This window comes from Drosophila subobscura, chromosome O (genome assembly GCF_008121235.1).
Source record: "Drosophila subobscura isolate 14011-0131.10 chromosome O, UCBerk_Dsub_1.0, whole genome shotgun sequence".
NCBI classification, from domain to species: domain Eukaryota; kingdom Metazoa; phylum Arthropoda; class Insecta; order Diptera; family Drosophilidae; genus Drosophila; species Drosophila subobscura.
Window position 1 is genome coordinate 3,302,506 of NC_048533.1, and position 12,357 is coordinate 3,314,862.

The following is a 12,357-nucleotide window of genomic DNA, read 5'->3' on the forward strand; positions in this document are numbered from 1 at the left end:
TTTCCAATATTCGTGTTCAAAAAGGTGCATACGAAAACCCCACAAATTTCCGCAACTTTCTACACATTCGAATCCTATGCGCTGTCATACCTTGATTAGAGTTTATGGACCGTTGAAATGTGACACACTGTAGTTAGATTTTATGACGATTCAACGACACCGCACCAGACCACACCACACCCAGTATCCAGACGAGTGGACAGCCCGATAGTTAGTGTATCCCCCCACAACCATGCCGCACCAGCATATGATCCGATGTGACGATCCAAAGACCATTTAGTTTGCCATTTCACATTGGTTTACTTTCATTTTTGACTACGTGCGGGGCATAATTAAAATTTCTTCGCGACACAGACACAGGCAGAGAGAAAGAGGCAGAGGCAGAGACAGCGGCAGCGAAAAATACTCATAGTTTCTCGACTAAAGTCGCAAATTTGGGGACAGACAAATGCCCAGACAGAGGGAAGGCCACACCTTGAAGGTGCGTCCGCCAGTCGCTAATTTGTATGGGAACCACCTAGTGGTAGCTGTGTCCCCCCATGCCAGCCCCATGGCAGCCCCATTAGTTTATGCATTTCCAACCTGCATGAACCCCTACCATTAGCAGGGCTCTGGCTCTGGCTCTGGCCCTGTCTCTGGCTTCCCATTGTAGCCGCTGCTGTGCTGTTTCTCTTTTTTTCTTTGGGCTCTTTATGGCAATATCTTGCTTACAATTTCATTTTCATTGCCCCCTTCTCACTTTCACACCTGTCGGAGTGCTCTCTGGCATGGCATCTCTATCTCTTTTCTGTTGTTTTCTGCCACAGGTGTTCAAATTGCTTTGGCTCTTAGCCCCCCCATAACCTCTGGATCTCTCTGTGTACTTCCCAGCCATTTGAAACATCTGCCGCTGCTCTGCACCTTCATTAGCATTGTCTTGTAGGGGGCCAAAGTCAGGGCCACCTTGACCTTCACTTCCTTCCTCGAATTTGATTTGATTCTCTTTTTGTGCTCCAGATGATGTTTTGCACGTGCAAAGTTGATTGCTGATGGGATCTCTTCTGATATATGAGAGATAATGTTATGCTGAGTGGAGTTTTAAGTGAATTTTGTGTATGTTTTGAGGATGGGGAGAGGATGGGGATTTGGATCCATCAGTCTTGATTTCCTTTATTCATAGATGTTTCCTCTCTTGCAGATCCTCTTCCGCTCTGGTGTTCTCAGCGAATTGGAGGCCAAACGCGATGTCCTGCTCTCGGATCGCATCATACAGTTGCAGGCCTTCTGTCGTGGCTACTTGGCCCGCAAAAAGATGTCGCAGCGCAGAGTTCAGGTAACTTTTGACCCCACCCCCACTCTTTACAAGAAACCAACTAAAATCTTTCCTTATTCCCTTTAGGAACTCGCTGTACGCTGCATTCAGCGCAATGTCAAGGCTTTCCTGGCCGTACGTGACTGGCCCTGGTGGCGTCTGTTGGTTCGCGTGACGCCGCTGCTCAATGTTCATCGCACGGAGGAGCAGCTAAAGACCGCCAATGAGGAGCTGCTGATGCTCCGCGCCAAGCTGGAAAAGATCGAGTGCGACCGCAGCGAGGTCAAGGCGGAGAATCAAAAGTTGGAGGCAAAGGTAAGTGGAGGCAAAGCAAAGAAAGAGTGTCTGCTGATGGACAAGTGTCCTCTAAGTTGGTACCCAATTAAAATGGCAGCACCACAAATAACGTGGGACGTGGCATGACATGACATGTCATCTGTGGCCACATATCTGCTGTCTTTCGTGGCTTTCGTTCCGACTATTTGGGTCGCCAAAAAGATGACGAAAAGACGGGGGAAAATTAATGTCTAAAATATAGATTGTTTTGCGGTAGATAAAAAATCTGAAAAATAGAGAAATGTTGATGGGGAAAATGAGAAAAGTTTTTGCGTTAAAGATTAATCTGTAAAGAAGATTATGAGATCAACAATTTCTTTAATATTTGATGGGAATGAAAGGAAATGTATCCTTGTAGTATGGGAAACTCATCTGAATATTTAGATTTCATGAAAAAAGTGACATATTTATGCCAATTAGTATTCTTTTTGTATAAATTCACTTGAACTTCCTCAACTTCTGAAAGAACTCTGTGGATATTGTTGTCTGTTCTATGCATTTCAAGTTCAATTCACTATCCAGACCGTAAAGAAACCTCCCATCGTTCTATAAATATCCACAAAATTCCAAGTAAAAATCTTTAAATGGAATAAAAGAATCTTCCTCTCCCGCTGCCCTCCTCTCCACTCATTAATACATTCCATTACAAAGATGTCTTTATCGATTTCGAAAGCGATTCCCCCTGTCGTCCAATCGATCTATAGATCTATTGATATAACAGTACTCGTACCCCGTTCCGCTGATGTGTAGATTTTCCATCCCTTTTGGCTTTTCTTTTGCTGTTCTTTGGCTTTTGTTGAAGGGTTCTATAAATAGCCTCTCGCCTTTTGGGCATTGAACAGCAACTGACTCTGACTCTGACTCTTCTGAGAGTCATTCGTGAGTGCTTCTGTGTGGATCGGATCGGATCTGTGCCTCTGTGGCTGTGGCTTCCGTGGAGATGGATGGCAATGTTTCGCACAGATCGTGCCACCAGAATAGCCCAGAATATATTTTTAAATGCTCTAAAAGATCATTAATAATACTTTGTTGCGCTACAATTGAGCTGCAGCTGGGAGATACACTCACATCTGTGGGGATATCGTATTGGTACGGATCTGCTGCTTGGGTTTACTTTACATAATTCCCACTGCTTCCACGATTGCCAAATTATGGGAACATCAACAGTTGGCCGAAAATCGAGTGTGTCTGGCCAAAAAGATTATGTGATGTTGCAATTGACTTGGCGGCGTCACTCTCTACTTTACTCGACTCTCTGGCCATCTCTTGTGGTCTCTCACTCTCTCTCTCTGTCTCTCTCTAAAAGAATCAGCCGGTGCAGAGCTTTTGGCCAGAACCGAAGCCCCGGCCAGACCCAAGACAGCGCCAGAGCACACGCATCACTTCAGTCAGTCGCCGAGCAAACGTTGCGCACGCCTGAGGCCCCAAAGTGGCGCCGTGTACGTACGGGAGAGATTCGATACGATCTGATACGATACGGTTAGGATCCATCCATCCATCCATCCGTTTGTCGTTCGTGCGTGTGTGAACAAACGGGTGCCAAAAGCAATAATAAAATAAAAAACCCGCTGTGAGAAAAAACAAAGGAAATTCTTTGCGATTGCGAGCGCGCGTGCTTCACAGCAAGAAGAAATACAACAAGAAGAATACAAAAATTTCAGGCCCGAAAATAAATTTAAAATTGCATTCAACGGTCTCAAGTTTTTGACAATCTCCCTCCCCCCAACCAACCCGCACACACACATTTCATATACGAATAAACCCAAAAGAATTCCCTCACCGAAAAGAAAACTAAACCAAAATTTCTCGATTTACGAGACACGACAATACGACACGAAAGTTGCGAAATTTGCTACGAAAAATTAGATTAAAATTGGCCAAAACGATAAATTAAAACAGCCTTAACCCAATCCCCCAATTTGTGCTACCCCCACTAACCTCCCCCCCCTGATTAATCCCTTCCCTTCCCCTTTATCCTATTCCTAATGCCTCCTTTGTCGCCTGCTAATGTGGCCAATGCTGACATTGCAGCTGCGGCAGACGAGCAAGTACCTTCATATCCAGAGAACCACATCCTGCCACAGCCTCCTGGCCATGAGTCGCTGCCACTAGAGTCGGACAGAGTGGAGAAGGACCGTTTCCTCGACCGAGTGCTGGCAGCCATGAATGGAACACGCAGCGGCGGGGGCACTGCCACCATTTCCCACAACAGCAGCAATTCCTCGCTAAACTCCACGCTGAGTGCTGGCTCTGCCCCATTGGCGCCAAGACCCCCAAAACCACCGACCAGCCAGGCACGGAAGCAGCTCCGACTGCTGCCCAAGCAGCGGGAGCAGAGTCCCGTCCTGAGCAATGGCCACACAAGACACAGCAACACCACCACAAGCCACACCACCAACAGCAACACCCACCAACACAACAATTACACATCCTCCAAGCGTGGCAGCAGCAGCAGCTCTACGTCGCTTTCAACGTCCTTGCTGGGTAAGGAACAACACCTGAAGCAGGAGGACAGTGAAAGCCACTACGAGATCTCGCTGAAATTGCCTTTCAACCACTCCCCCACAGCGGCGGCATCACAGGAGAGGGAAAGGGAAAGGGATCGTGTGCGACTGGTAAACCGTTCGCCAAGTCCCGCCTATTCGATCTCCTCTCGCTGCTCCACCATATCCTCCTCCGTGTCCAATGGCTCGCGCCTGCAGACGCCTCCGAGGCGCGTCTTTCCCCAGAGCTACACGCGGGACAGATCCGGCGGCGTGGACCCTTACGAGATGCGGCACCTGGAGAGCTCCCCCGTCGTCTTCGATGGCAACCTGTCGTTTGTGCTCGGCTGCCAGCGACAGCCCGTGCATCAGTCGATGCGCGCCTCGCCCTCGTTCGAGGATCCGCGCACCTCGTCCGCGTACTTGAGCGAGAAGATCCAGAACTTTCTGAAGCGCACCGATCACGTGCAGGAGGAGTGGACGGCCATGGGCAGGAGGACGCGCCGCACAACCACCACAAGCAGGAGCAGCCGCAGCCGCGGCGAGGGCGCGGATAGTCGCTGCACCACGCCGGGCAGCACCTGCTCCGGCTATGATGACTACGACACAATCTCGCTGATTGAGCGGCAACGCGAGCGGAACAGCATGGAGCGTTGTGGCTCTGTGGGACGCACACGATCCTCCCAGAACATCCTCACAAAGGCCTTCCAGCTGGCCAAACAGCTGCCCCACACACCGACTTCGCGTGGCAACTCGCTGGCCAGGGAGCGTGAGCGCGAGTCCTCGGTGGCCAGCAGCAGCGTCACTACCAATGGGAACAACGACGACGATGATGATCGCACAATACGCGAGGAGGATGACGAGGTAGCCAACGCCTAACCTTGATCTCTCTCTCGCACTCTCTTTGTCTGACACAATTTCGAACCGTGGGGGCAGTGATGATGATGCCCACCTCCATGGGTTCATAAATAAAGAAATTTTCTTGAAAGGCGGGAGGCAGACAGACAGGTAGGGGCTTCCATGCTGCGCGATGACATTGACAGCCGCGATCCCCGCTCTCTCTCTCTCTGTCTCTTACCCTACCTCTGTCTTCCCTGCACTCTACAGATATAGAATATATTTTTAGATCCGTATAATACATGATTCATGCCGTGGAATTCTTTTAGTTGCCGGCGTAGGAGGAGGGAATATTCCATATTCCATTTTCATATCCATAGTTTTCGGCTTGTTTTTGTTTGTTTCTGGAAATTCTTCTATGTGTAACTGGATGTTTTCAACACTTTTCTCTTTTGGAAGAGGCCAACGAACTGTGGCATGGAGTGCCTTGAATCCACAGAAATGTACCATTCATTGAGTCAGTTTTCCAATTTGGTGTCATGGGCAACCAATTGAGTAATCGGAAAAGTGTTGACAGTAATGCTTTGATCTATGAGTGAGAGATCTTTGAGGCTTATGGGATGTATGAGGGTATGTTTAGTGAGTCTGTTATGGAATCTTATGAATGATTTGTTAGGTAAGAGTATTGTCTCTACTTTCCATGCATTATACAAAGTGAGAAGCGAATTATTGAAGTCTTTGGTCCCTTATTATACCCTGTACTGGAAGAGTAAATAGGGTATATTGTATTTGTGCGGATAACGGTTGTATGTAACGCACAGAAAGAAACGTTTCCGACCCCATAAAGTATATATAATCTTGATCAGCATCAATAGCCGAGTCGATTGAGCTATGTCTGTCTGTCCGTCTGTCCGTCTTGTTTGTCGGCTAGTTCTCAGAGACTATAAGAGCTAGAGCCACCAAATTTTGGCACCAGACTGCTGTATGCTCGCACCGAAACCAGTGTATTTCAAAAATGAGCCACGCCCCCTTCCGCCTCCGCAAAAGGGCGAAAACCTCCCAAATCTACAATTTTGAAGATAGCAGAAAACGAAAAACGCCATTTCGTAGGGAATGACCATATCTACCAGATCAACAGTATGGGGCAGTATTGGATCATTATTATAGCCACAATAAAGAAATTATTTTCATTAATAGCAGCACACTCTGCTTCGCGCAGTTTATGGCCTCTGCCCCTGACACATCTCTGCCGCTGCCTCTGCCGCGACTCTGCCCTGATTCTGCAAAGTGTGTTTCTAGGGGAGGGTGGCGAGCTAAAGGAGCGTGTTGGCGTGAGTAGTGTTGTTGATGTAGATGACAGATTAAGAAAAAATGTAAAATTTGACAAATAACCGCTAAGGTGCAGATGTAGTACTGAGTGCCGGGTATAAAAGTTGTGACACGTAAGAAGCGTCTCACACGTCCCTTCTCGTTTCTTACCAAATTCATTGATCTATGAGTGGGTATCTTCTCTGACAAAGTCTGTTTTTATTTTATGATAAATGGCAACTTAAGAGCTACTAAAAGTGTAACCCATTCATTCATCTGAATATCTCGTTGAACCATGAACCCATTCTTTGGTTTTTGTTTAATATACAAAGTAGATATCCACTGAAATAGTTCCCAGAATCTTCTCGGCCAGACATATTGAATGTTTACTACCCCTGAAATCGAATCGAAATCGGAATCCGAGCCAACAATAATCCAAATAAACAACAACAAAAATATATTTGTTCGCCGAATACCAAAATGAAGCATTGTTCTGGCAGATTTTTGCACTAACATGGCTTATGCCCAACTTTTGTTGCAGCTGTCGGAGCTGACGGTGGATCTGGCCGAGGAGCGATCCACGGCGCACATTGCCACCGAACGCCTGGAGGCCGAGACCGGGGAGCGCTTGAAGCTGGAGAAGGAGCTCGGGGAGCAGGCTGGCAAAGTGAAGAACCTGCAGGAGACCACAGAGAAGCTGGAGATGGAGCTGATATGTGCCAAGTCCGATCTGAATGGGATGTCCGAGGACGAGGAGGCCGAGCACGAGGAGGGCAGCGGCGGTGTTTACAAGCTCAAGTACGAGCGCGTGGCCCGGGAGCTGGAGTTCACGAAGCGGCGTCTGCAGACACAGCACGAGCACGATCTGGAACAGCTGGTCGGGCTAAAGAAGCAATTGGAGAAGAAGGTATGCCCCAGCACCATCCCGATCATTCAAAATCTTTCTCTCTAATCATTCGAATCCTGTCTCTTTTTGTGCTTTCAGCTTTCGGATGCCTACGAGGAAGTTGAGGAGCAACGCCAGGTTGTGGGCCAATGGAAGCGCAAGGCACAGAAGATGGCCAACGAGATGAACGATCTGCGCATGCTGCTCGAGGAGCAGAATGCTCGCAACAATCTGCTCGAGAAGAAGCAGCGCAAGTTCGATGCCGAGTGCCAATCGTTGCAGGATGCCGCACGGCAGGAGCGCCAAGCCAAGGAGCGCTATGGCCGCGAAAAGGATGTCCTCCAAGCAGAGAAATTTACGCTGGAACAAACGCTGGCGGTACGTAGTAACATTTATTTCCTCTCTATGGAGAGAGCACTCTAACGAGTTGATGCAGGTCTGGGGCAACATGTGTTGCGCGGCTTTACACTGTGCTCCAGGGAGATTCTTATGCAGAGAACTATTAAGAGAAGAGTTTTTGTACCTGATGGGAGGGTAAATGTTCCAAAGATGGTGCTGAAGAGTTGAAGATCTAGGGATAACCATTACTTTCCTCATTCAAAATCAATTTACAAACAATTATCGTTTATAATTAGCTCTGGGTAAAAGTTCTTTTGTAGCTCAGTGTTTGAGCAAGTGGCGGTGGCGGCGGCACATTGTGCAGAAGATACAGATACAGATACTGCATATCTGAGGCTCAGCTCTGAGAGACTTGGATGGAAACTTGTTCGGCTCGTTTGCTTCTACCTAGACTGTTCCTACCTGCTGCCCACGACACACGACAGAAGGACAGACAGGCAGACGTACACATGGGTTGGGTACGCATGTGCGGCAGGCATGTTGCATAGCTTGTCCATTCCCATTTTGAAGAATTTTCCATGTGCTATGTGTCTTTGGTTTGGTTCTCGGTTCTTGCTGTTTTTTGTGTGTTGTTGTTGTGTTTTTATCGGCCTGTACTTGTGGGGCGTACTACTCTCTGGCGGACTCTCTCTCTCTCTCTCTCTACCGCTCTCTCGCTGGTTCTGTGACTGCCTTTGGTCACACATTCGTGGATCTTTGCTTTGCTGCTTTCTTCATTGTTTCTGTTCCGCTACGACAGTAGCTCGACGAACGTCAATGCGAGATAACTGGAGTACACACAACGAAAAGAATACAAAATACAATTCCCGCGGCAGTTCTATCTGTACTTCCCGCAGTAACTGTCTATCTGTCTGTCTGTTTGTCTGTTTGTGTGTCTGTAAACGAAATTAAAACATTTACGGCGTCCTCATTACGCTTTCGATACTTATAATTAACTGGCAAAAAGCCCATGGAGGGCGATAACTGAACCACAAGCGAGTCTCGACTGTCCACTGCGATTTAGATACGGACTACAAACCACAGAGACAGAGAGAAAGAGCAGAAAACCCAGCCCAACCCCGAAAAAACCCAATTACAGCCATGAGTTTCCGCTATTCCACGCGAATGATTCAAGTATGTGATTCTCGGGAATGAGAACAGCACTCAAAGTGCAGTTACAAATCATCTGAATACATTTCGCTGCTCTCTTGCAGGACACACGCTTGGATCTGGACCTCAAGGAGGAGAAGCTGGCCTCGCTGCAGCGCGAACTGGAGGAGATGACATTCGGTGGCAGCACCGAGGAGGAGTTTGCCCAGCTACGACGCTCCAAGAACGAGACTGAACGACGGGCCAAGGAGCAGGAGGAGGAGCTGGACGAGATGGCAGGGCAGATACAGCTGCTGGAGCAGGCCAAGCTCCGGCTGGAAATGACACTCGAGACGATGCGCAAGGAGGCGCGCCGCGAGTCACAGCAGCGGGACGAGGAGCTGGAGGAGGTGCGCGGCAATGGCTACAAGAAAATCAAGGCGCTGGAGTGCCAGCTGGAAACGGAGCACGAGGAGCGCACGCTCCTGCTGCGGGAGAAGCACGAGCTGGAGCGGCGTCTCTCCTCCATGGAGGACCGCGATCGTGTGGACCGCGATGCCGAGGAGGCGCTCAATCAGAAGCTGCGCCGCGACCTGCGCAAATACAAGGCCCTGCTGAAGGATGCCCAGACGCAGTTGGAACGCCTCAAGGCGGACACACCCGGCAAGACGCTGATCCGACAGCTGCGCAATCAGCTGGAGGATGCCGAGTCCGCGCGCAGCCTGGCCATGAAGGCGCGCCAGACGGCCGAGGCCGAGCTCACGGAGGTGCAGGCCATGTTCGAGGAGTCGCATCGGGCGCGTAACGATGCCGAGGAGCGAGCCAATGTGGCGCATCGCGATCGCGCCGAACTGCAGGCACAGATCGAGGAGAACGAGGAGGAGCTGAGTGAGCTGATGAAGAAGTACAGTGCCACGGTGAAGCAGCTGAATTCCGAGCAGATCAATGTGTCCGAGGCTGAGTTCAAGCTCAACGAGATGGAGGCGGAGCGCAACAATCTGAAGGAGCAGGTGGGCGAGCTGCAGCATCGACTGGATAACGTAGAGAACCTGGGTGATCCCTCCATGGCCATGATGTCCAAGCGGTAAGTGGAGGAGTCAGATGATCCATTGACTGCTGCTTTATGCGTTTGATTTGTCTTTTAGCTTGGAGCTGCGCACCAAGGAGCTGGAGTCGCGCCTCGAACTGGAGCAGGCAACGCGTGCCCGTCTCGAGGTGCAGGTGAACCGTCACAAGGAGGCCCTGGAGAAGCTGCAGAACGAGGTCACCCAGTCGAAGATACGCGAAATGCAGGCCCAGGAAGTGCTCAAGAAGTCACAGAAGAGTTTGCGCGACATGCGAGAGGAGTATCACACGGTGTCGAGTCGCGAGCAAGAGTCGCTGGCGCGTCGCAAGGATCTCGAGAAGAAGATGGAGCAAATGGAGTCGGAAGGCACGGCCCTAAAGAACGATCTGCGTCTGGCCCTGCAGCGAATAGCGGATCTGCAGCAGGCCATGGAGGAGGAGGGCGAGGAAGAGCTGAGCGAGAGGTAGGCAAAGGAATTTACATATCTTTCTCTTTCTGGTTATTAAATTGTTTTCTGATATTGCAGCGATGAGAGCATCAGTTCGGTGGGCTCCATCAGCGACCTGGAGGATCGATTGCGGCCGGTGCATGTGAAGCGCAGCTCGCAGCAGTCGTTAAACGGCGGCAGCCTCGTGGGGCCCAGCCACACGCGCACTTTGGTATGCGAAAAGGACGACAACAGCCCTAGGTACGCTGACAGCGAAGTCAACTCGAACTCGAGCAGCAGACAGCAGCAGCAGCAGCACAAGCATTAAGCACGCAAACCATCACGTAGCTCGCTCTCACACACTACCAGCACCACCACAACCATCTCTATGCCATGCCATCTATATATATATCTGTCTCTATATATATATCTGTCTGTCGCTCGCTCGCTCGTTCGCTTAACACTATGCCCATATCGCTAGTTAGCTAGTCTGTAAGGTCTGTTTGCTACTTGCTGGCTTATCTAATTTAAATAATTAAAACCATACATGCAAACCGCCACAATCCACATCCACAAATGACCCCAAAACATAAAACAACAACCAAAACGCCGCTGCCAACGCTCCTGCTCCAAAATGCTCCTGCAACGAATCCTGCCACTAAAACCGAAAAAAACAAACAAACTCGTAAAAAACAATCCAACAAAACGATGCGTGTAAATAATGCGTTAATGCAACAACAAATTCCCCCGCCTAAAACTCCACACTCCGCTCCGCTCCGTTCCGCTCCGCTCCGATCCGCTCCTGCTCTAATCCGACCCGTCCTCCGCGTGTGTGTGCGTGTAAACCATTAGCTTTTTCTTATTGTAGAATAACAGTGACGTCGCCGTCGTCGCCACACATACATAAACTGGCACTGGCGGCCAAAGCCATACCGGCCAACAAACCGGACACAAAATCTCCAGCGGCAGCTACACTTGGAGCCACCTGGAGGCCAGAAGCAACATCCACACCAACGACGCCGATGACTCTGAGGCCGGTGGCTCTACAGAATGGCCAGAAGCCTTAGATGTAGATGTTTCCTTCCCCTTTGTTTGTGGCTGCAGTTTGTAATTTGTATTTTAATTTTTTTGATTATTTATTAGTTGTTTATGATTATTATTTGATTACTGTTTAGTTCAATATGTTTAACTATTTATTATCGAAATATAGCTACATAATATACAAACATATTAAATGATGTACGACCCCGGCCCCCGCCCCCCCATCGTAGTTAATTTAATTTGCGCGACAGTCCCTAAGAACGGAAACCAAGTGATTAACAATGTTTTTATCTCTCAAAACAAATCAAAACAAAAGAAGCAAAAACGAGGAAAGAGAAAAGAAAGAAAGAATGAAACAAAAATAATGGATACTAGCCCTATAGCCTATATAGAATATAGTCCACACAATCCTATAGCCAACTTAACATAAATGAAATTAGTTAAACGCGTTTCAAAATCATAGGCAAGTGTATGCGCAAATGCAATAAATTGAATCTTTTATTGAACTAAATCGAACATAGATAAAACATCTCCTATTCTTATACGAAAAATCATCTATAATCATTCATTCATTAGCTTTATCCAACGCACTCTCTCATAACTCAAGAAATCTATATATTGGAATACGAAATTTTGCAGAAAATCATCTTCATCATCATCAACATAATTATGGTAATCAAACGGAAAAGATTCATGAAAAACCCGTATTAAGAATTAACAAAACAAACAAAAATAAATATATTGTTATAAAACTCAAACGAAAATATATTTTTATTTTGTAGAGTTATACGTAGCTCGAGGAACAGCACTGCCAGAAGTTATTTCTTAACTATTATTTTCTATTTAAAAACTCTGTTATTTAAAGTAGAGCAAAACGATTTATTCTGGCCAAAGTTAGCCTTTCTTCAGCCTTTTGTGTATCTAAACACGCACGTTCCTAGGTCGAGGTCAAATGTGTAAAGAGTCGCAACAGCTGGGACGACAGGCACACCCCTCCAATCTTCAACCATTAAGTGGCACCGTTTGCCAGTCGACGACTTTGAAAACTGCCGCAATCCAACGCCTACACCTGCAACGGGTATTGGAATTGGGATTGGACACGAACGTGAGGCAAGCACGCAAATCAAATGGCTGCCATGGGGGCAGGGCGGGTCCTGAGCACTTGAAAACACCTGTTTGTATGTCAAAGCGGGACTCAGGTCTCAGGACATCAAT

General features: G+C 48.2%; 1 protein-coding gene across 7 annotated transcripts in view; it reads left to right on the plus strand.

Annotated features, from left to right (window-relative positions):
• The window catches only part of LOC117898239 (unconventional myosin-XVIIIa), a 32,992-nt gene extending 21,555 nt beyond the window's left edge, over nt 1-11,437 (plus strand). For 2 of the 7 annotated variants that reach the window (XM_034807476.1, XM_034807478.1), the window contains 8 exons: nt 1,178-1,312; nt 1,379-1,606; nt 6,797-7,162; nt 7,241-7,519; nt 8,734-9,692; nt 9,754-10,137; nt 10,201-10,362; nt 10,970-11,437. In XM_034807476.1, the coding sequence (XP_034663367.1) occupies nt 1,178-1,312; nt 1,379-1,606; nt 6,797-7,162; nt 7,241-7,519; nt 8,734-9,692; nt 9,754-10,137; nt 10,201-10,362; nt 10,970-11,168 (2,712 nt within the window). In that variant the 3' untranslated portion in view covers nt 11,169-11,437. Of the gene's footprint in view, nt 1-1,177; nt 1,313-1,378; nt 1,607-3,583; nt 4,975-6,796; nt 7,163-7,240; nt 7,520-8,523; nt 8,654-8,733; nt 9,693-9,753; nt 10,138-10,200; nt 10,806-10,953 lie in introns of those variants that run through there. The other 5 variants (XM_034807477.1, XM_034807482.1, XM_034807479.1 and 2 more) reach the window with 5 other exon arrangements.
• Nucleotides 11,438-12,357: the final 920 nt, after the last annotated feature.